A 24,800-nucleotide genomic window follows, 5' to 3' on the forward strand; every position below is an offset into this window, starting at 1 on the left:
CGGATGGCTCCTGTCAATGTCTGCCTTGGTCACTTCAACGCCAAATTTTTCACGCGCAACCTGTATAAGCAGGTAGTCTGTGTCTTCTTCCTTATTTTCTGTTACTCCAAACAGTCGTAGACTATTTCGCCTTTGGTACTGTTCTAGCTCGTCTGTTGCGGCAGATAGTTTCACTTCCAACTCTCGTGCTTTTTTCTCAGACACAAACTTTTTTAGTGCTGTAATTTCGGCAGTATTGGCCTCAACAGTTTCACGCATTTTGGCCAATACTGCTGCCGTTGCAGTATCTGATATAGTGCCTGCTATCAGATTGAGATTGTTTTTATCGCGAAACGCAGCATTTACCTCAGAGCGGACCAGCTCCGCTATACCGGAAGCCGCGGCCACACCTTCCGCCAAGAGCAGGCCCGCCGCACCTGCTGCTTCTCCGCTGCTGGACGCGCTGCTGTTGACTCTTCTGTTTACCATTTTCTCGAAGATATTGGCGGAGCACAGAAAATAAATAGCACTACTGCACAGAACATTGTTGTTTACACGATTTCCACTTGTACTAGACAACACCACCTGCGAGAACACCTTCGAATTCAACTAAATTTCGCGAGCCGAACTTAACACGTGTTACACTGCAGCCGCCATGTCAAATTTATGGACAGCCCTGCAGGATTCCTGGTGTCAGTTCCCTCCAGCACTACTTCAGACATTACTCGAGTTCATGCCACGTCGTGTTGCGACACTTCTGCTTGCTCGCGTGGCCCCTATACGATATTAGGCAGATGTACCAGTTTCTTTGGCTCTTCAGGGTATGTAGGGGAACTCTAAGATTTTTCAGTGTCATGGACAAGGAACATTTATTGAGAAAAAGAGGAGCTAATGAACACAATTCCACTTCCTGTGACCATCCGTTTATTTCTGGTCACAAATCGGAAAGCGTTGAAGCAATTTCCATTTTACATAGGGAAAAGGAAAGTCATAGGCTCAAGGTACTCGAAGATCTTGAAACTTTTAAGCAAATGTCTAAGCATGATGGCCTCATCCTCAATGAACAGTAACAACTACAGAAAAACATTTTTCAATGGTTTTAATCCATTTTTATCGGAATTTTGATTCCTTTATTTCCACTCCTTTTTCCTTCCCCCAGTTCCGAAACTCATTTTTCTTCGAATCTCATACATACGTTTTGTTACAGTTGTTTTCATGCAGAATTTTTGGATTATACAGCTGTTGAAATTAATATTCTATTACACTCTGTACTTTAGGTAGTGAGAGTCTCTGTAAAGCCTAATACGTGGCTTCCAATTATACTTCTTTTGCTTGACTACCCTGTATTTTTAAAAATACATTGAGTTTTCGTCCTTCATATTTTGTTTTACAGTTAACAGTTGTTTAATTGAACCTCATATGGGCACATGTCACTGTCCGCGCCCGATAGGCGACTCCATTTGTATTGTTTTCGTGACAGCAATGTAAGACACCTGGCCGATCAATCTGATGTTGTTCCTAGCATGGTGTACGTGCCAAATTCCGGAACGTATTTAATTTTAATTTTTGACATGAGCATATCTGCTCTCAACTTTGGCCATTGCCTTCTTGTAATGTAATTTTACGTAAGTAACCTTTGCATGTCATGACAATTGTCATCTTGGTTAATCTTTTGTCAGACATTCTTTCTATTCATTATTTTATCGGGTTTCATAAAATTTCATTCTGATGAAGACATCCTTAGAAGTGTCGAAACCTATGTCAATGTACCAAATATCTTTTTGCAAGAGGCTGCTGTATGATTCCTATGTTGAGATCTATTCAGTGTAATGAAGAGATTACATCAGTACGAAGTTTGCATGAGTTGATGATAAACAGACCAAAGACAAAATTAATAACAAGTATGTGAAACTAGATTATCGATTAAAGTGCACATAAAACTTGCTGTCCACGAAGTCGATGAAATTTAGGAATTCTGCTACCTTGTTAGCATTGATGTCACGTGTGCTTTGATAAAACACAGTTGAAACATATTGTGATACAAATGTATCGGTTTCGCTAAGAGTTGTTGCATTACTCCCTGTTTTGAGTAGGACGTTTTGGTGCTTGAATATTACAGGCAGTTCTACCGCTGGGAAAATATTTTCGCAGAAACAAAGATAATAGAGGGAGCAACGCGAAAAAGGCATAATAACGTTATTACTCCGTAATGAGCCACCGGAAACCATGAGCCCCTGCTACCAAAACACCAAGCAAATATCTTCCACCTGATCCGAAAGTTGTTGGTGTTGTCTGGGGTGGCTCTGAATGTAAAAATTTCGTTACTTCTAATGAACATAAGTGGCACTTTAATTACGCCGTTGTCACCACTGGTAACTGGAAGTGACAAAAAAATTTATTCGCCTTGGGAATTTTCATGCGTTATATTTGTCAATGAAGCAGAAACACCGCACAATCACTTCACACTCATATGTGGCCACATCAGTATATATACTGGATCATTTATACAGGAAACTTAAGCACAAAAATGTTACACTAAAATTACTTATCTACAGCATGAAAGGTTCTGAGATGACGGAATGTGAAGGTGTACTGGTGAACTACTAGGCGACAGCGAAGCCAGTAATGGGGATGAGAATTCAGTTGAACATATCATACCAGCATTCACCACAGTGATTTAAAAAATCGTTTTAAACGCAAATGAACATAACAGACCTTTGATTTTAAATTCACTATTACCCAATTACGTTGAAAATTAAGCAGCAGCTACTAAAGGACTTATATCCAATATTTTTTACAATGAAGGACATAATTACGCTGTCAGAGTGAAGAAAAGGTAGAGATACTGAAAAAGTTGATAACTCCTTCTATTCCGGAGAAGAATTTATTTTACTGTAATGTGTAAAAGTTAGTGGGCACTGGACAGTAACTACCAATTAATATCTGTATATTCATATATGTGAGGTTTTCTGTCATCCTGATATTGTAGCGTAACGTGGATAATGTTTTCTCCTTTTTTATTTTAAATTACCAGTTTTCTGATTCATCTGATGCGCCACGTCACGATCTCCTCTCCTGCGCCAATCTCTTCATCTCGATTAGCACTTGCACCCCAGGTCTTCAGTTACTTGCTAGATGTATCCCAGTCTCCGTCTTCGTCTACAGTTTTTGCCCTCTGCTGCACCCTCTAGTACGATAGCCTTTATTCCCTGCTACCTTAACACAGGTCCTGTTATCTTGTTCTTTCTTCTTCGCCGATTCTGCGGAGAACTGCCTCATCCGTTAACTTATCAGTCCATTGAATCTTCCATGTTCTTCTACAGCACCACATCACAAACGCTTCGATCTGCATTTCCCACTGTCCATGATTCACTAGCATATAACGCTTTGTTCCAAACGTCCATCCACAAATTAAGGCCTATGTTTGACGCCAGCAGACGTCTTGTAGCCAGGAAAGCTTTTTGATCCTTCACTAGCCTGCTCTTTGTCTCCTCCTTGCTTCGTCCATAATAGGTTATTTTGCTTCCAAGGTAGCAGAAATCCTTATCTTTGTCCACTTCGTGATAGACAATTTTGATATTAAAGTTTATCCCTAATCTCATTTCTGCTCCATCTCTTTAACTACGCGTTTCTCCACTTTACGGGTCATTCCATCAAACAGATTTTATAATTCCTTTTCACTTTCACTGAGCGCAGTAATGTAATCAGCGAATCTTAAGCTTGATATTTTCATCGTGAATTTTAACCAAATTCTCGAAGTTTCCCTGTATTGCCGTCATTGATTCATCGACGCGCAGATTTAACTGTGAGGGCGAAAGACCACATTCCTGTCCTACACCCACTTCAACGCGAGCACTTTTTTCTAGGTCATCGGATCTTATTGTTCCTTCTTGGTTCTTGTGCATATTGTGTATTATCCGTCTTTCCCAATAGCATATACCTATTTTTCTCAGAATTTCGAACATCTTGTCCCATTTTTCATTGCAGATCTCTTTTTCTAGGTCCTATGGGTGTTTCTTGATTTTTATCCAGGGTTGCTTTCATTGTCAACCACAATCTCAGAACTGCCTCTCTGGTGCCTTTACCTTTCCCAAACCCAAACATTGTCATCTAATAGATTCTCAATTTTCTTTTCCGTTCTTCTGTAGATTATCAGCAACTTGGTGCATGAGCTGTTAAGCTGATTGTACGATGCTTCTTGCACTTATCAGCAATTGCTGCCTACGGAACCGTGTGGCTGATATTTCTCCGGAAGTTTGATGGTGTGTCGCCAGGCTCAAAGATTCTACCGGCCAACTAGAATATTATTTTGGTTGCGAATTCGCCCAGTAATCTTAGAAGTTACGTTGCAATGTTATCCTTCCATTCTACTTCATTTGATTTCATGTCTTCTAGAGCTCTTTTGTATTCTAGCTAATACTCGTACAGGATCCCCTATGCCTTCGTTATCGACTTCCACTCTTCTTTTACTACGTCGTCAGACAAGTTCAAAATGGCTCTGAGCACTATGGGATTTAACAGCTGAGGTCATCAGTCCCCTAGAACTTAGAACTACTTAAACCAAACCAACCTAAGGACATCACACACATCCACGCCCGAGGCAGGATTCGAACGTGCGACCGTAGCGGTCTGGCGGTTCCAGACTGAAGCGCCTAGAACCGCTCGGCACCACGGCCGGCTAAGACAAGTCCTCAGATGCTTTGAATGTACCCCCTGTACCCATCAATTCTCTCCTCTGCCTTTAACAATGGAATTACTATTACATTCTTAATGTTACCATCCTTGGTTTCAATTTCATGGAAGGATGTTTTGGTTTTTTTATACGCCGAATCAGTGTCTTCGGCTATAATTTCTTTTTCGGTACCTTCACTTTTTTCCTGAAGCCATTTCGCCTTGACAGCACTGCATTTTTTATTTATTTCATTCCTAAGGGGTTTGTTTTCTATATTCCCGCCTTTTACTAAATACTTATTACGTCTTTGTCTCACGTTTAGTTGAAATATATCTTCTATTACCCACGGTTTCTCATCAGTCTCCTCCCTTGTACTTAGATATGACTGTCCAACTTTTGTCATTCCCCTTTTTAGGTAAATACATTGCTCTTCAACTGAGCTGCCTACTCTGGTATTCCTGACCGCACTAATCACATACTTAGCGAACCTAAAACGCATCGCATCATTGCTCAATACTTCGGTATCTCACTCCCTTCCATAGTGATGCTTCCGGGTGATTCTTTTAATCTTATTTGGCCTTCTCGTCATTATTAAATTATGATCTGAATCTGTGAAAAGATCTGTGCGCCAGCATACATCAACAACCACCGTCATACCTTACCAAAAGATATGCCAGGGAGCCTGAAATATTCTGTTAGTATGTAAAATCGCTCAGCTGGACTAAGCCTTCCATCGACTCCCTTGTTAACCAGTCTGATGTGGCTGTTAAAGATAGCAAAACTAAACCCAGAGTTTCAAATTCCGCGTTCGAGAAATCTTTCACGCTGGAGAACTGTACAAACAGACCGTCATTTGAGCATCGGGCTGACTCGTGAATGGACGACACAGAAATAAGCATACCTGGCGTAGAGAAACACCTTAAAGGATTGAAAACAAATAAATCTCCAAGTACGGACGGTATCCCAGTTCGAGTTTATGAAGAATGCAATACGACAATGGTCCCTTACCTAGCATGCATTTATCGTCAAACTCTCGTCCAGCACAAAGTCCCAAGCGCCTGGAAAAAAGCGCAGGGGACTCCGGTGTATAAGAAAGGTAAGAGAACGGACCCGCGAAGTTACAGACCAATACCACTAACTTCTGTTTGCTGTAGAATTCGTGAACACATTCTCAGTTCGAATATATTAAACTTTCTTGAAGCTAAGAAGCTTACGTCCACAAATTAGCATGTTTTTAGAAAGTATCGCTAGTGCGAAAGGCAACAGGCAGATTTCATATTTATAGATTTCCGGAAAGCATTTGACACGGTGCCCAATTGCAAGCTGTCCAGAAAGGTACGAGCATATGAAATAGGTTCACAGATATATGAGTAGGTCGAAGACTTCTTAAATAATAGAACCCAATACGTTGTCCTCGACGGTGAGTGTTGATCAGAGACAAGGTTATCGTCAGGAGTGCCCCAGGGAAGTGTGGTAAGACCGCTGTTGTTCTCTGTATACATTAGTTATTTGGTGGGCAGGGAGGGAACCAGTCTGCAGTTGTTTGTGATGTTGTAGTGTTCGGTAATAAGTCGAAGCTGAGTAACTGAAGGAGGATACAAGATGACTTAGACAAAATTTCTAGTTGGTGTGACAATTAGTAGCTAACCCTAAATGTGGAAAAATGCTAGTTAATGCGGATGAGTAGGAAGAATAAACCAGTAATGTTCGCATGCAGTAATCTTAGTGTCCAGCGTGACACAGTCAAATCGTTTAAATGTCTGGGTGTAACGTTCCTAAGCGACTTGAGGCGGATAAATTGTGGTAGGGAAGGCAAATGATCGACTTTGGTTTATTCGGAGAATTACAGGAAAAAGTGATCCACTCATAAAGGGGACTAGAATTAGGAGTCTGGTGGGACATATTCTTGAGTACTGATCGAGTGTTTTGGACCTGTACCATGTCGGACTGAAGGAAGACATCGAAGCAGTTCAGAGGAGGACTGCTATATTTGTTACCGCTTGGTTTGAATAAAACGCAGGTGTTACGGAGATGCTTCAGGAAATCAAATGGGAGTCCCTGGAGGGAAGGTGCCGTTCTCTTCCAGAATCACATGAGAAAATATAGAGAACCGGCATCTGAAGATGCTGCCAATATACACCGCACGTAAGGAGCACAAATCGCTCTGCTTTCGAGTGTAACAGTAGGGGAAATAACAAGTAGTGTTACAGGGTACCCTCCGTCATGCGCCTTAAAGGAGCTTGCGGAGTGTCCATGTAGATGTAAATATATTTGCTGCAGGATACGTCTTGCAATCCAATATCTGATTTCTAAATCTTGTCTGACGATGACGTCTTACAGTGTCTGTACTTGCCTACGATACCTCTCGCACTTGTGATTCTTAACAGAATATTCTCTATTACGATCTATGGTTTATTGCAGAAAGCAATTAGACTTCCTGCTTTCTCATTCCCACTGTCAAGCCTATATTGAGCCGTAACATCTTGCTCTATTCTGTCCACTACAACAGCCTTGCAATCCTCAAGCATTTTTAGACTTTCATCTCCATTACGTACTGAATTACCCGTTCATCTCGTTATATGCTTCCTCTGCGTCTCCATTTTCTGGTTTTGATGCCGGCATGTATATCTGAACTATTGTTGTCGGTGTAACACTGAACATTTCACAGTTGCTCACACCTCTCTACCCTATTTTGCTGTTCATAACGAGTCTTTCTAGGGTCACACCATTTTTCTGCAGCGGTTGATATTACCTGTTTTTCGTCTGATCAAAAATCTGCATCATCTTTCCCTTTCACTTCACTAATAACCCTCCCTACACCTTGCTGGAGAGCTTGCATTTCGTTAGTAGATTTTTTAGCTTCCCTATTACGTTCAAAACTCTTACAGTCCATGTTCCGAATCGAAGAACGTTATCCCTTCTTTGGTTATTCAGATTATTTGTCCTGGTCACCCTTATCTCGACCGTCTCCTCCCGGAGATCCGAATGGTGGATTAATCCGGAATGTTTAGCCGATGGAGAGACCCTCATGACAATTTTTGAATTACACGCCACATGTCCTGTCGATGCACATTATGTGTCTTCAATGCAGTGGTTTCCATTACCATCTGCATCCTTATGCCGCTGAATATTGTTGATTCGTCCGCCTTTTAAGAGCACTTTTCCACCGCAACGGCCAGAGTGCCCTGAACCTCCGTCCGCTCCTCTGCCCTTTTCGGTAGGGCCATGGTCATAACGATCGTGACTTCTCATGCCAGCACTCCTCGCCCGCCATTACTGACGATATTTATGCAAAACTTAAGCAGTCGCTGGGTTCGAACCAGCGACCCAGGACGTCTTGATCACCAACCGAAGACGCTACCCTTGAATTTCGATGGTACAAAAACTGATTTGTTCTATTCTTCCTTTTTCACTACCTGAAACGGCTCGCATGAGAAACTAGTAATAATCGTAGGAGAATGAAACATTTTGGAAACGTGTAAGGACATGCTGATGACACATAATGATTAAACCATAGAAGGACACACATTGTAATTTTCAAATTGAGTTTCATATTTAAGTTCCAGGGTACAACCATTGCTCACTGTGACGGCCATCTGCACTCATGACAGCCTACAACAGCACAAAAAATTGCTTTGATACCACCCGAAACAATTGTTCGCAGCAGTTTTCGAACGATTGACCACGGAATGTTCGGCTATTGTGACACAGCTTTTGCACTGCTCGAAGATTGCATATTGCATCCAGCGCTCTCAGCCAATTTGTAGCGCAATTGGCCTTAGGACTCTCGCAGGAGCAGTACTGAAACCGCCAGTTAATTCTCCAACTATCGAATCATGTTTTCTAACCCCACTGGGGAAAGATGACCTCTCCGTATTCCTTTAATGCGTCAATGTTCGAGAGGAACAGGACCACTATTGATGCTGTTTTGGTAAAACAGCTTTAGTGTAAAAAACTGCTCATCTTGTCCAGACCCATGTCGAGTGTTTGCAAATCGTAATGCACACTGATGCTTGCGTTTAAAACCTAATTTGCCGTACCAGACCGGCGTCTAACGCCAGGTAATGACACTCACATTTCTAACAATGCAATTCCTGCAGCACATATCCTGAACATCTTTCTTATAAAGTTGAGTACCCAATGGTAAATAGTTTTCCATCTGCACTGGGTCAAGTAGCGAAAGTTTAACTATAACCAACCTATGTAATTAATTTTAAATGTTACACACATTACTCTGGAAACAATGAACATATTTTAAGGTGCAGGAAATGAAGTTTGTAATTCAGTCCCTTTCGATGTTCGATTCTTTTCATTTTTCCATGTAAAATGGCGCTAATGCAGGAGTCTGTCATTCCCTCGAAAGCGAATTTCTAATTTAAATCCAATGAATGGTTCATTCCACAGTATTTATGAGGGCTTTGGAGATACAGCACTATACTTTGAATGATTTCCTTGACAGTTGCTGTCTCTTCACAGCTCAAACCGACGACTTGCGTCGATATTGGATCTTGCGGGGAAGCCGGCGAGGTATCCTGTCCGCTGGGGAGAAATCTCGTTTCTGGCACTGAATGGTCTCCTTCACGCCCACCGGTTTTCAATTTCCCGCTGCTTCTGAGGTCTCCGGCATTTTTGTAAACATTGACTGTCGCTAGACGACGCGATTCCACGAGGAGTGACTGCGCTGCTGTAGCTACCGATGCGCGCTCTTGGCCGCTCTTCCCTTCACATTGAAGTAGCACTTCGACAGTACGGGGCTTCCGTTGTGTTCGCATATTTCTTTGTATGATGACGTTCTATAAAGTACCAAAAACGTGGGGAATATATAGTTAAACCAGTATGTGGCACGTAAATGCACATGTACTAGTGTTACTCTACGTTATATGCGTCCAGTATAAAATAATTGTGTGATTGCTGTTTGATAAACCGCTGCATCTCACAGCCAGCCTATCTCGGTAGTAATTTGGTGTTATACCCGATAATGTATTTTTAAGCCGTTACTGTTCGTTTTTAGCTTTTCTTATCCTTTATTTCTCTTGTTCTCGATGAATATCAGACACTCATTTTTACAGGTTGATTTTCCGCATCTAAGTTATTAGTACACTTTTGATAGCACGATTTTCTCAGAATGTAACATTAAAATACAGTGTGAAATCTTGTGTGTCAGCGATTCGCACTGGGTGCTCCGTCGATGACCAAAATTTACATAGTGAATGCTACCAGCGGAGGAGTGGAGGTCATAATGTGACCAGCATTTGATATAACATATAAAGGAGAGCCAATACGCCTAGTGCATGTTGCTTTACGTGACACGCAAAAGAGAAGACCGATATGAAGCTTTTCCAGCATAAACTAAGATCTTTATTTGGGCCACTCTCGTATTTCCTAGGTTTCTTGCATACATAAGCAACTGACATATTGATTTACTACTGCAGTCTCCATGTATTTTTTTTTCCTTTTCAATAACTCGCATTTCATAAATGGCACACTACTAATTCTCTCTCTCTCTCTCTCTCTCTCTCTCCCCGTTGGTTCGTCTTTGGTCCTTACTTCTACTTTATTTTTTTATTTCTTCAGTTTCTACATCAATTTACTTTCTGATACATTTCAGGGGGAGATAAGCTTTGTAGTGGGTTTTTTGGATTTTGATATTATCACTGAACTGTGTATAAAATATTTTATTCATATATAGGGAGATGAATAACACACGGGCCACTTATGCACCTTAGGTAAAGTCGTATCTAGAAACAACAAATAATAAACGATTAACTATTTAGGAGTAAATAAATGCTACACAATAAGAAGAAAAAATTTTTTTGTTTTGAAATTCCGAATGGTTTTAAGTCTTCGATCATATAAAGATATCTCCCCATATACGCACCACAAGCTTGTCAGATACAGAATAATTGCCACATTTCTGGCACGATAGGGTATTTCAACCATAGAGCTGCAATAGTTCAATGCCTCACATTGAATAACTGCTATAAATGTTGATGCTCGGTTTCTTAATCATTCTTTGCAGAATCATATGTCAAAATACGGCCGTACAAATTTGTATGCCATCCATAAGACCATCGTCACTGGAGTGAGATCCCACCTGATCTATGTCCTAAATACATAAATTATACTTTCCTAGTGAACTGGTACAATCTAATAGCGGCACAATTCTATACGAGGTTCGTCACCTGGGAAAGTGTTGTTTGGACCATTTGTATTTGATTGTGGTCTTATGCCCTTGAGACTCTATCCATATAACAACGTTTCATCTTTCATGAGGGTAGTATTGTATATTCACTGTAAGTCGTTATTTGTCACAAAATCGCACTCATAGTTAACTAAGCAACGTTTTAATTCTTCTGTATTAACTGCCATTACATGAAGAGCAAAATTTAATATCCGTACTAAGAATGAAGAAAGAAGGTGAAATACCTATAAACCCATACGAGTTATGGAATGATGATTAAATTTGGTTTCACTACAGTTATGCTGTTCCCGCTAATTTCAATTTTTCATAATCACGAGGAAAACACGGCAAGTACCATGACCGGATTTCTCGGAAACTACGCTCAGTGGAAGAGGAGTACAAATAAGAGAACAAGTATCTCGGCTTATTCGTAGATCTCGACCGTTCCTCGAAGAATGACGGTCGAGGTTTTCGAGCTACTTTCCAGGTAATTTACACTATGTAATCAAAAGTATCCGGACACCTCAAAAACTTTTTTCGTATTAGATGCATTGTGCTGCCACCTACTGCTAGGTACTCCATATCAGCGACTTCTGTGGTCCTTAAACATCATGACAGAGAAGAATGGGGCGCTCCGCAGAACTCACGGAATTCGAACGTGGTCAGGTGATTGGGTATCACTTGTGTTATATGTCTGCACGCGAGATTTCCACACTCCTAATCATCCATAGGTCCACTGTTTCCAATGTGATAGTGAACTGGAAACGTGAAGGGACACGTACAGCACAAAAGCGTACAGGCAGACCTCGTCTGTTGACCTGACAGAGAAGAGGGAAGTAATGTGTAATAGGCAGACATGTAATAAGACCATCACACAGGAATTCCAAACCGCATCACGATCCACTGCAAGTACTATGTCAGTTAGGCGGGAGACGAGAAAAGCTGGATTTCATGGCCGAGGGGCTGCTCATAAGCCACACATCACACCGGTAAAGGCCAAACGAAGCCTTGCTTGGTGTAATTAGCGTAAACATTGAACGACTTAACAGCGGAAAAACATTGTGTGGAATGCCGAACCACAGTACACAGTGGTGAACCGATGGCAGGATGTGGGTATGTCGAATGCCCGGTGAAAGTCATCTGTCAGAGTGTGTAGTGTTCAAAAAAATGTACAAATGTGTGTTAAATCTTGTGGGACTTAACTGCTAAGGTCATCAGTCCCTAAGCTTACACGCTACTTAACCTAAACTATCATAAGGACAAACACACACACCCATGCCCGAGGGAGGCCTCGAACCTCCGCCGTGACCAGCCGCACAGTCCATGACTGCAGCGCCCTAGACCGCTCGGATATTCCCGCGTGGCCGTGTGTAGCGCTACAGTAAAATTCAGAGGAGGTAGTGTTATGGTGTGGTAGTGATTTTCATGGATTGGGATTGCTCCCCTCGGTGTTTTTCGCGGCACTGTCAGAACACAGGCCTACATTGACGTTTTAAGCATCTTTTTGCTTCCCATTGTTGTAGAGTAATTCCGGGATGGAGATGGCACCTTTCAGTACGATCAGGCACCTGTTCATAATGCACGGCCTGTGGCTGAGTGATTACACGACAATAAAATCCCTGTAGTGGACTGGCCTGCATAGAGTCCTGACCAGAATCGTATAGAACACACTAGGGATGTTTTGGAACGCCGACTTCATGCCAGGCCTCACCGACCTTCATCGATACCTCTCCTCAATGCAGCACTCCGTGCATAACGGTCTTCCATACCCCAAGAAACTTTTCAGAACCTGATTGAACGTATGCCTCCGAAAGTGGAAGCTGTCATCAGGGCTTAGGTTGGGCCAACGCCGTATTTATTGCAGTATTACCGATGGAGGGCGCCACGAACTTGTAAGCCATTCTCAGCTAGGTGTCCGGATACTTATGATCACATAGTGATCTACTAATTATGTGGCATTTATTTACTCAAAATTACTAAATCGTAATTTATTATTTAGCATTTCTTGTTTTTAGGCATGACGTCTACCTAAGGAGGTTCAGTGGCCCATGTGTTATTATGTCCCTATATACGAAATAGCGGCACACTGATTAGCGTCGCGGCTACATAATTCTGCGCCTATTGTTCAAAACCCGAGTATTACTCCATTTTTGTTATTCATTTCTACACCCATGTCTGTACAAGACTACTACACGAATGTCTTCCATTGTATTTTTATATAACATTGTCTTAATTCGCCTACTAATGATAAGTTAGATGAATGAATAAGAAAATGATAAAGTTATTTGAAATTTTTTTCTGTGAAATCCCTATAGTGTATCTTGATTCATAATCAACTGCAAGTGCCAGTTTTTGGAATAATGATCTGTCATTCATGATTTGCTGCAAAATTGTTGCCAGCCCCCGAAGTCTTTACCAGTGTTAACGACGTTTCTTTCTCTACTGTGCTTCATGCGAGGGAATGTCAATACTTTCTCTCGTCGCTACTGGTGTTCGGAATATTCCCTTGCTATCACACAAGGGAATGCACCAAATCAACCTGAGTAATGAATGTATTAGTAAATTACAAGAATAATACATGAATTTATATAACACTAAATATGTGAATATGAGAGTTTGAAAATACTGTAACCCCTCAACATGCCATACACACGTATATAATACATTAAACGTGTGAAACATATTGAGTAATGCAGTAGTAACTTTACAATTAATATGACGCCCTTGTATCCCCTAATTTGATAAGAAACATGCGTGAAGTATCCTTCTACGAATATGGGAGGATAAATGAAAAAAAAAAAATAGAAACAATGGTCAGCTCTTTGAACGCGGGACGCAAAATTACTGATCCGCGATGCTAATAACTCAAGCTGCCATTTCGTGTGAGGGTATCACGGTTAGAGGCACCTAAAATACTTCGAAAATAAATCGTAAACCTTGATCCTCGTCTTTTTAGGAACTGTCGCGGTGGCCGAGTGGTTCTATGTGCTTCAGTCCGGAACCACGCACCTGCTACGGTCGTAGGTTCGAATCCTGCGTCGGGCATGGATGTGTGTGATATCCTTAGGTTAGTTAGGTTTAAGTAGTTCTGCGTCTAGGGGACTGATGACCTCAGATGTTAAGTCCCATAGTCACTAGAGCCATTTGAACCATATACTGATAAGCTGAGACATATTTTCGCTTTTTTTGACTGATTCACTTTACGAGGATCCTTGAAAATCCGATGACGGCACTTGTCGTTTTCTCCTCGTCAGTGATGCCTGTCATTAATTAGAATGATGTGTGGAAGCCTTATTGCCTACGTAATTGTAAAATCGTTCCTTTTTTATGAAGTGCCGTTAAATAAACGTGTGTAAGGAAGATTAACACACCGCAAACGAAGAGGTCATTAGGTATTGCAACACAAGCTTGAATTCATCTTGTGATCAAAAGGAGGTCAGACACGTCCTTTCAAAAGGATCATTCAATCATTCCATTTAATTAAGGCTGTGAAATCGTGGGAAACCGTCATTTTGACGTCTCGACGTGAGTTCTAACCCTACTTGTCTCGAATGTAACTCCTGTGTCCTAGCGTCTGCACGATCTTTCGCTATCCCGTACATATGATTTTCTAAACTTGTTCGACTATTCCACACTGAATATCGGTTAGTGATTATGCACTCTGAGAAATAAAAGATGCACCACGAAGGACATATCCGAATTAGACGACAGATTGCAGTGTACACGTACAGACAACAAGACGATTACACTTCCTGAAAACTGAATAACTTGTTCACGAGAAAGAGCTTCAAAAATTGTGCAAGTCAGTTGGTCCACCTCTGGCCTTTGTGCATGCAATCATCCGGCTTAGCACCAATTGGCAGAGTTTCTGGATGTCATCCTGATGGATATCGTGACAGATTCTGTCTGTTGGAGTGTATAAATCCCGAGATGGTTGGATGGCCCTTCCCATAATACTCCAAAGTTCTCAATGGGGAAAGATCCGGTGACTGTGTTGGCCAAGGCAGGATTTGGGAAGCAAGAAGAGAAACAGTAGAAACTTTCGCCGTGCGTAGACGGGCGTTATCTTGTTTAAATGTAACCCGAGAAACAAACCGAGGCACAGAATATCGTCGACCTACCGCTCTGCTGTAAGGTTGCCGCGAATGACAAGCAAAGGCGTCCTGCTATGAAGAGAAATGGAAATGGCACCCCAGAGCATCACTCCAGGATGTCAGGCAATATGGCGGGCGACAATGAAGTTGGTATCCCACCGTTGCCCGATGCGTCTCCAGCAAGTCTTCGATCGGGAATCTCACAGACTGAAGTAAAATGGTCTCCGATGATGAGTATCGTTGCGAATTAAACTCGAAGGTCAGCGAAGCCGTGTCTGGAGACACCCCACGCATCGGTGAGATACCATCCTGATGGTCTGGGATACCATTTCCGTTCACAGCAAGACACGTTTGGTTGTTAGAAACCTAACAGAGTCTAGATCGTACAAAATATTCCTTCATTTCAGACATATGGTTTCAACAGATTAGTTGTCACCTTGAGGTATTAAATATATTATTGTTGTGAAACGTGTTTATTTTACTTTGCACAACACGTCAAATTCTCATGTGGGTAAAAATTTCGCTTGCCTCATTTGCAGCATTTTTGTTTTCTCCTTTCATCAACTAAGTTAAATAACTCCTGTGATACCCATGGATTTCTAATAGACTTTCTCTTTTCACCTAGTTGTTGCCCTGCTGTCTTCATTATTTCATCTCTCGCGCCTACTGCCGTAAGTAATTATTAAGCAAGTTGCTGATATTACAAGTTATATATCTCGTTTATCGGGTTCATTTTCTTTGCAAAAATAGATCCAGACATCATATTCCATAAATACATGCAGAATAAATCTACATTAAGAAAGATACAAGTTTTCGTCACACATTGTTAACGGTGCTCAACGGGCTACCTACTACACCTCAGTGAGCTGTGTTTTAACATTTTTGATGTAGATTTATTCCTAATGTACTAACGGAATATGAAATCTGTTTCTGTTTTTGTAAAGTAAGGGAACCTGATAACAGTATAAAAATATACCGATATAGTTTGTAACATTAAAAATGTGGTTGAAAGTTATTTGAGGACGAAATTATCTAATCGAACGACTTACGTAAAGAACTTTTAAGTTACATCCTCCTACGGAATATGTTATCTTTTATAAGGTATTTGGAAGCTGTTGATTCTCACAGGAACAAATGGTTCAAATGGCTCTGAGCACTATGGGACTTAACAGCTGTGGTCATCAGTCCCCTAGAACTTAGAACTACTTAAACCTAACTAACCTAAAGACATCACACACATCCATGCCCCAGGCAGGATTCGAACCTGCGACCGTAGGAGTCGCACGGTTCCGGACTGCGCGCCTAGAACCGCGAGACCACCGCGGCCGGCTCACAGGAAGAAAATTACAAAATACATTCTGAAATCAATCTGAATCCTTCTAGTGTATCCATGTCTCTTCCAAGTATACTATCACGATTCGTAAGTTAACTGCTAGCGAGGATTAAATTACCCTCCTTGCAAAATTCAGTCAGGCGGCTTTCTGTTTCGTTCCTTTCACACAGTCCATATTCAACTGCTATTTTTCCTTCTCATCCTCTTTCTGCTATCGAATTCCAGTACCACAATCCAATTAATTTCCCTCTCCCTTATCTATCTGTATCATTTCTTTTATCTCATCATACATTCTTTCCATCTCTTCATCATTTGCGAAACTAGAGTAGGTGGCGTATAAACTTGTGCAAAAGCGATGCGTGTTGATTTCGTGGCTATCTTGATAACACTAAAGCGTTGTCTTTGCTATTCGTAGTAGCTTACACACACTCCTGTGTTCTTATTCATTATTAGACGTACTTTTGCATGACCCCTATATGATTTTTTGCTTTAATCCTGTACTCACCTGGCGACAAGTCCTGTTCATCCCTCCACTAAACTTCACTAATACACACTGTTTCTGACTTTAACCTGTCCAATCTGCTTTTTAAATTTTCTAATCCCAATGCACAATTAAGGATTTGGGTTGTTTGGGGGAGAAGACCAGACAGCGAGGCCATCGGTCTAATGGGCTTAGGGAAGGACGGGGAAGGAATTCGGCGGTGCCCTTTCGAAGGAACCATCCCGGCATTTGCCTGGAGCGATTTAGGGAAATCACGGAACACCTAAATCAGAATGGCCGGACGCGGGATTGAACCGTCGTCCTCCCGAATGCGAGTCCAGTGTGTTAGCCACTACACCATCTCGCTCGGTCACAATTAAGGGATCTAACACTACGTTCTGCGACCTTAACAATGCCAGTTTTGTTTCTCCTGATGACGACATCCTCTTGAGTAGTCCCGTCTCAAAGATACAAATGGGGGTCTATTTTAACTCCAGGATATTCTGGGAAAGAGGATGACGTCATGATTAAGGCATACAGCTGCCTGAACTTCGGAAAGAAACAAACATCTGTGCAATCCCTTTGCTTTCAGCCGTTCACAGTACCAGCACAGTAAGGCCATGTTGGTTAATGTTTGGCAGTTTATGGCGGGTCGTGGCCCATCGAACATAGGCCGGTGTGAGGTGAAGCGTACACCATTAAGTTAAGTAGTGGATTTGACTTTGTACATATGTACTGTCTGTGTTTTCCTCTTCTTTTTCGTTTATGAATGTATAGCTATGGTGTTCTCTTAATCATTGACAAAGGTCTTCTTAGGCACTTGTGGGTTTTATTGTTGTTCTGAAGGAGGTGTAGTTATCTACGACGAAACCTGGGTTAACACTTAACACTAGGTGCTTTTTTCGCAATCGAGGAGGGTTTTTAGTTGTTTTCATATAATGTTAGAAAGCCAAATTAGTCGATCATCCAGAGTGTTGCCACTGCAACCTCCAAAGAAGTTGAAACTCCCTGGCAGATTAAAACTGTGTGCCGGACTGAACCTCGAACTTTCCCTTTTGCGTGCAAGTACTCTTGCCCGCGAAAGACAAAGGTCCCGAGCTCGAGTCTCGGTCCGGTACACAGTTTTAATCTGCCAGGATGTTTCATATCAGCGCACACTCCGTTGCAGAGTGAAAATCTCATTCTGGAAACATCCCCCAGGCTGTGGCTAAGCCATGTCTCCGCAGTATCCTTTCTTTCAGGAGTGCTAGTTCTACAAGGTTCGCAGGAGAGCTTATGTAAAGTTCGGAAGGTAGGAGACGGGGTACTGGCAGAAGTAAAGCTGTGATGACGGGGCGTGGGTCGTGCTTGGGTAGCTCAGTTGGTAGAGCACTTGCTGGCGAAAGGCAAAGGTCCCGAGTTCGAGTGTCGGTCCGGCACGCAGTTTTAATGTGCCAGGAAGTTTCATATCAGCGCACACTCCGCTGCAGAGTGAAAATCTCATTCTAGATCCAAAAAAGTTGCTGCATTTTTCAGGCATCACACATTTGTTTGGCCTCTCAACAGGTACGTCTCTGTTGTGGTTGCACCTGCAATACCATACATGTCACGAATTTAGAAGTCAACATTCGCATCATGTTTGTCAGTTGATATAGAAGGTCACTCACGAGTAGTCGATTGTAACCGTTAGCGCCTTGTGTAAGATGGCCATGACGTGACAGGCGGACAACATGAGGTGAGAGTGTGTGTGTGGTGTGGTGACGTGCGCAGGTCTGGTGACGCGCGCGGTGTTGCTGTCGGGGTCGGCGCTGAGCCCGTGGGCGTCGCCGTCTCCGGCGCGCCACGACGCTCTGCGGGCGCGCGTCGCGCGGCTGCTGGGCTGCGACCCCGGCCTGCCCGACGTGGCGCCGTGCCTGCGCGCGCAGCCGCTGGCGGCGCTGCTGTCGGTGGACGTGTCGCCGCCGCGCTTCCTGCCGCGCTTCGGGCCGTCGCCCGACGTGCCGCCCGGCCTGGCCACCGAGCGCGCCGCCGACCCCTTCGTCAGCTGCGACCTCATGCTCGGCGTCACCAGCACCGAGAGCTACCTCGACTTCAGCGCCGCCGACATCCAGTACGGCTTCGAGGAGGACGAGCGCGACCGCGTGCTGCGCACGTACATCCGCAACACGTACGTGTACCACCTCAACGAGATCTTCTCGGCGGTGCGCAACGAGTACACCGACTGGGACAAGCCCATCCTGCACCCCATAAACATCCGGGACTCCACCATGGAGGCCCTCAGCGACGGACACACCGTGTCGCCCGTGATCCGCACCGCCTACCTGCACTCGCGCCGCGGCGCCCGCACCTACCTCTTCCATTTCGCCTACCAGACCAAGGACAGCGACTACCCACAGGTATACTCACAACGGAACGTAAACACTCTTTACACATCTGCAAGACTTCGGTTTGTTGATTTCCAAATTATTCGTCACAATGCTCCATCCCTATCAGGTCGGATTGAGGAAGGACATAGAAGCAATTCAGAGGCGGGCTGCTAGATTTGTTACTGGTAGGTTTGATCATCACGCGAGTGTTACGAAAATGCTTCAGGAACTCGGGTGGGAGTCTCTAGAGGAAAGGAGGCATTCTTTTCGTGAATCGCTACTGAGGAATTTAGAGAACCAGCGTTTGAGGCTGACTGCAGTACAATTTCACTGCCGCCTACTTACATTTCGCGGAAATACCACAAAGATAAGATAATAGAGATAAGGGCTCGTAGAGAGGCATATAGGCAGTCATTCTTCCCTCGTTCTGTTTGGGATTGGAACAGGGAGAGAAGATGCTAGTTGTGATACGAGAACCCTCCGCCACGCACCGTATGGTGGATTGCGGAGTATGTGTGTAGATGTAGATGTAGATCTTCAGGCACAAAATGTGATTACAATCCATCTACGAGTAGGACTACATCATCGGTAATTAAAGCAGCTGTGTTGCAAACACCTCAAATGTACGGTCATGTTCCGTGCTAGTCTTCTCCTAAACATTTGTCGCTACTATCACCTACTCTGAAAATGCCATCCGCTTTAATGTGATGGAGAATCGAAAGTTAGCTCAGCTTATTTATTTGCTTGTTTAGCATTCAAAGAGACAATAGTCAGCCAGCGTTTTAACTACCATATTTTTATAGCAATATACTGAATTATAATATTCTTTACTTATGTTCTTGTAATGTATGGGACAGTAAAATTAAAACGAGGGAAATGGAAAAAAATGAAGTAAAAAGTTTATTATTTGAAAAGTGATCACCATGATTGTTAATACATCAGTCCCACGGTCAGACAAGGCGATCAATACCTTTATGCGAAATTGTTGGTGGTTACGTACAGAAAATGATACTATCAAGGAGTGCACATCTTCTTCCGAAGCAGACTGATGGCTGGGAATGTCCATGTAAACGGCTCCAAAAATATGGAAATCGCGTGGTGAGAGACCGGAACTGTATTGAGGATGTGTAACGGCTTCCCAGTGAAACTTCTGCAGCGTAGTGGAAACTACGTTGAAAAAATGAAGGCGGCTTTTCTTTTTTTCTTTCTTTTTTTTTCAGGTTGTTTCAGTTACGCAGCGTAACTTTCGCTGGAAAGTCCTCACACACCCTCCATACTGTCGTGATCTCACCCCATGCGATTTCCATGTTTTTGGAGCCCCGTAGAAAGATATTGGTGGCCGTCCACTTTCTCTGGACAAACAGGTGCACGGCTAAGTATAAGCATCTTCCCGTGAGAAGCTGCAGAGACTTTCTACACGCGAATATTGACCGTCTTGCCTCACATTGTGATAAATTTATAAAAATTTATGATGATTAGTTTGAAACGATGAATGAAGTACTAATTTTCTCCGTCTGCCTCCTCTTCATTTGACAGCCGCATATACTACACAAAATTACAAATATTCTTGAGCAACTTTCTAGCTGAGGGTCTGTGTGTCCTTCAGTTCACCATCATAACTCGTATATCACACACAAGTAAACGGTCCCTTGATTGGGTTCCACTACATTCACATTCAAGACTTTCTGAAAGGCCCATTTGTTCATCAGTTAAATACACGTAGCAACACTTCTTCTGACAAGGTTCAAAATTTTCCACAACTTCCTTGAGACGTCGAATATGTCGACCTTGTTGTTGAGGTTGTCCATCAAATTTCGGTTCTTTGAGCCACAGCCTTGCAGTTCGTCACCGATTTTGTATAAAGGTCACCCGGATTTAAGTCTGTTTGTAGGTACTAGGTCTTGCTGCATAGTGAGTTCTGTTTAGTCTAGAATTTTCCTGTATGCTCTTGCACCTAATTGTGATCGCCTAAACTCCGAGGACTCTGTGTTTGCTAGGACGGGGAGCATATTGCATGGGGTGGACCCGAGGGTTCCACAAATTATCCGCGTTGTCTCCTTCTGTTGGACGCCCACTTCAGTTAGACGTGCACTTGTTATCGAGCCCTGATGAACAATATTCAGGCACGGTGTAGACAAGGGCTGATGCTGAAGTCCTCAATGTGATCGCTGCACAACCTCACGTCGTTCCAATCAGCTTCAATAGAATAGCATTATGGGGTTTTAATTTCTGTTTTGTATCTTCTAGATGTGAGTTATGTAGCTGAGTGTGATCTAAGTTCACTCCCATATATTTAGGATTATCCTTAGGTCTGATGAGTGGGCCATTCATACGGAAAAGGAAGCGAGCGTTTGGCGTCATTGGCCGGGAGGTCCCTTACGGGGCAGGTCCAGCCGCCTTGGTGTAGGTCTTATTACATTCGAAGCCACGTTGGGCGACCTGCACGCCGAATGGGGATGAAATGATGATCAATACAACACAACACCCAGTCCTTGAGTGGGGAACATCCCCTACTCAGCCGCGAATCGAACCCAGGCGCGTAGGACGGCAATCCGCCACGCTGACCACTTTTCTTTCTCAATGTCAGACTTACAACCTTTGTTGACATTAATTTTGTTACACTACCGCATAAATAGTGTCTAAAATGTCCAAATGTTGACATAGTGAATAATTAGTAAATTAATTAAGTAAGGAAATGAATAAATCTAAAAATGTCCAAATGAAAAAGACATGAAGACATCGAGTATAATACAAATACAAAAGGAACATGCTCCTCTAGCAATGAAATGAAATTCGTGTCCGGGGCGACAGCTGCTCACGACCCGACGTTCGATAGAGCAAGAGAGGCACCTATCGACCCGTTCTCCAGACGTGGGTGTAAGACTGGGTCGTCTTCTCAAAATTAACTAAGGGTCCGTTAAGTGTGATCGAGATTTATCGCGGCCTACTTGGTCTATCTCATCTCTCACCCGTCACAGCGCATCTGGCCAGCGGGTCGGTAAATGTAAGTCGAAGGCATTTAGCGAAGTCTTGCCTATATTTCTTATGCTGTTGCAACTTCATGTGTCCATCCAGGAGAAAATGCCAAAAATCCATTTTGTCGTTTTCCGATTTGTTATAGACGTAGCCCACAAAAATTCCCGTAACTATGTCACTGCATTGGTTTTTTGGACCGGAAAATAAGATTCTTGGGGGAAGAAAAGTGTGTTTGATGAAATTGTGTGAGGGGCGGAGCGTAACAGGAACGCCAATATCTGATGTGCCAAGTGCCACACCGGAGCCGTCCCATGACATGCTAAACGATGTTCATCAGTGTCCACTGTTGCACAGCGTAAACATAGTGGAGTGTCTGCCAAATTAATCGCGTGCCGCCGTTGATTCGTTGCGAACTTCCTATTTACCACCACATACCATGTTGAGCGTACCGACTTTGGGAGGTAAACGTTCTCTATAACACGCCATATCTGTCGCCAGTTGTTGTCAGGGTATTTCTTTTCCAGGGTATTCCTGGGGCACCGGCGCTCTAAGAGTTGGTATATATCTCGCGTCGTCGGTAGTCGTGTTGCTGGGAAGGCTTCTCTGACATAGCTAAGCTCCAAAAAGAATGACTTGAAATGTGACATCTTCGGTGAAATATGGCCCACACTGACTGGGGGCAGCATTGAAGTGGGCGCTAGTACATCGGCCAACGCACCCGAGATATTGCGAAATTGACGGCGCCACTGTCGTAAAATCGAGGTGACGAATAACGCCCGTACCTTTTCATACACGTTCACCAGACCAAGTCCACCCTCTCCAGGTGGTAGCGTAAGCGTTGTGTATTGGATCTTAAACAAGTGTCACACACTCACGTAAATTCCGAAAGGTGCTTGTATCCGTGATGCCATTGTGCCCCTTAAAGGCAGGACACACGCTACGTGAGTGAGTCACGGTGCTAGGTATACGTTAACATAGCTCACCCTCTGAATCATATAATACGGCTCTTAATTTCTGTAACAGCACCATTGTCCGCATCAGCTTCAATATGCGTCGGTAGTTATTCGCTGCTGTCCGCTGCTCATCCGTGTGGAACGTAACACCTAGATATTGTATGGTTTTAACTAACATGAGCGGGCCTTTCTCCCCCGGTTGTAATCCTCGACCGACATTCATGCAGCGTGACTTCTGTAGATTAAGCACGCTTCCCGCAGCCATCCCGTATCGCTGTATCCACACCAACGCCGTACGTACTTCGTCGCCTGTCCTTGCCATCAGCATCACATCGTCAGCATGAGCGCGGCAATATAAGTTCAGTTGTGGCAACGGCACCCCCTTCAGCCGTCTCCGGAGACCATATAGACAGGGTTCCAAAGCCATCGCATACACAAATATCGAAAGTGGGCAACCTTGACGAAATAACAATGTAGACAGTGCCCCGCCCATTCACCGAGACCTTTGATCGCACGCCGTGTAGCAGTCTCAGGATCACTAGAATGAAGGCCTGTGGGATTCCCAATCTGCCCATCACTGCGTGCAAGAAGATATGATCCACTCTGTCGAACGCATGATCGAAGTCAATAGCGACTAGTGCCCCACGCATTCGGCATGCCGCTGCTAATGCGATGATATCTCGGTAGTCACGTAGTGCCATATGTACGTAACTCTTACCACCGAGGCATGTTTGATCTATGAGGAGTGTATCAGAAACTAAAGACTTCAGGCGAGCTCCAAGGATGCGCGGGAAAGTCTCAGTCTGAGGTAACAGGAGTTCGTTGTGCATCTGAATCCACGTCCGTCCCATGAGGTATGCAAATGTGCGGTAAAATTCAATTTTGAAGCCGTCCTGTCCTGGGGTGTTGTTCGGCAATTGCGTCTGTCAGCTCGTCCTCCATTATCGCTGTGATGAAAGTCTCTGCATTCAGTGGTGGTCCTTTATCTGGCATTTCGGAAGTGGCATCATGTAGTGTCTCGTGGTTCACTTGTGCAGTTCCATATAAGTGGTGGAAATAGTCAGTAAACACCTGCGCATTATCACGCTGGTTCACAACTTGCTGGCCAGTTTCAGAGATTAGTTCCCTGATCAACGTCCTTCGTCGTCGTTGGCGTTCACGTACTACGTGGTGCACGGAGGGGGCTTCGGCAGCAGCTGTGTCCGCCAATCTCGCCCGGACCATTATCCCTTCCATTCTTATTCTCGTCAGCTGTAATAATTTGGCTTTCATCCTGCCCATGGCCGTGTGCCTTTCCGGCGATGGTTTTAGGGTCATCAGCTCCCTTAGAGCTGTAAAATAAAAATCCTCCGTCGTGCGGTTCCACTGCGATTTGTCCTGCCCGTCTCGTATCAACGTTCTCCGTAACGTTGGTTTTGCGCATTTGATCCACCACTGGAGAACCGAGGTGTGTGCTCGTTGGCGGGGAACGCAGGTCTCCCAGACCACCTCTATCGACAGGCGACATGCAGCGTCACTAAAAGTGCACTACTCATTTTCCAGTGACCCTTACTCCGCCATATCTTCCGACGCGTTAGTGAAACCGTACAGACGTACGCCATATGATCCATAAAAGCCGCTGGCCAGATTTCGGCATCCAGTATCGCCGTCCGTAGAGCTCGCGTCACATGCACTCTATCAAGTCTACTCGCCGAGTGTCCAGTTACATACGTTTAGACCGCTCTGTCGCCATGCTGCAGTTCCCAAGTATCCAGAAGCGCCATTTCGGTAATCAAAGCAAGCATAT

At 43.6% G+C, this 24,800-nt stretch overlaps 1 protein-coding gene across 1 annotated transcript in view; it reads left to right on the forward strand.

The window, feature by feature from the left end:
• The window catches only part of LOC126456170 (neuroligin-2-like), a 351,902-nt gene that overhangs the window by 240,710 nt on the left and 86,392 nt on the right, over positions 1-24,800 (forward strand). The window contains exon 7 of the mRNA XM_050091924.1: positions 18,490-19,115. Within this exon, the coding sequence (XP_049947881.1) occupies positions 18,490-19,115 (626 nt within the window). The remainder of the gene's footprint in view (positions 1-18,489; positions 19,116-24,800) is intronic.

This window comes from Schistocerca serialis, chromosome 2 (assembly GCF_023864345.2).
Source record: "Schistocerca serialis cubense isolate TAMUIC-IGC-003099 chromosome 2, iqSchSeri2.2, whole genome shotgun sequence".
Classification (NCBI taxonomy): domain Eukaryota; kingdom Metazoa; phylum Arthropoda; class Insecta; order Orthoptera; family Acrididae; genus Schistocerca; species Schistocerca serialis.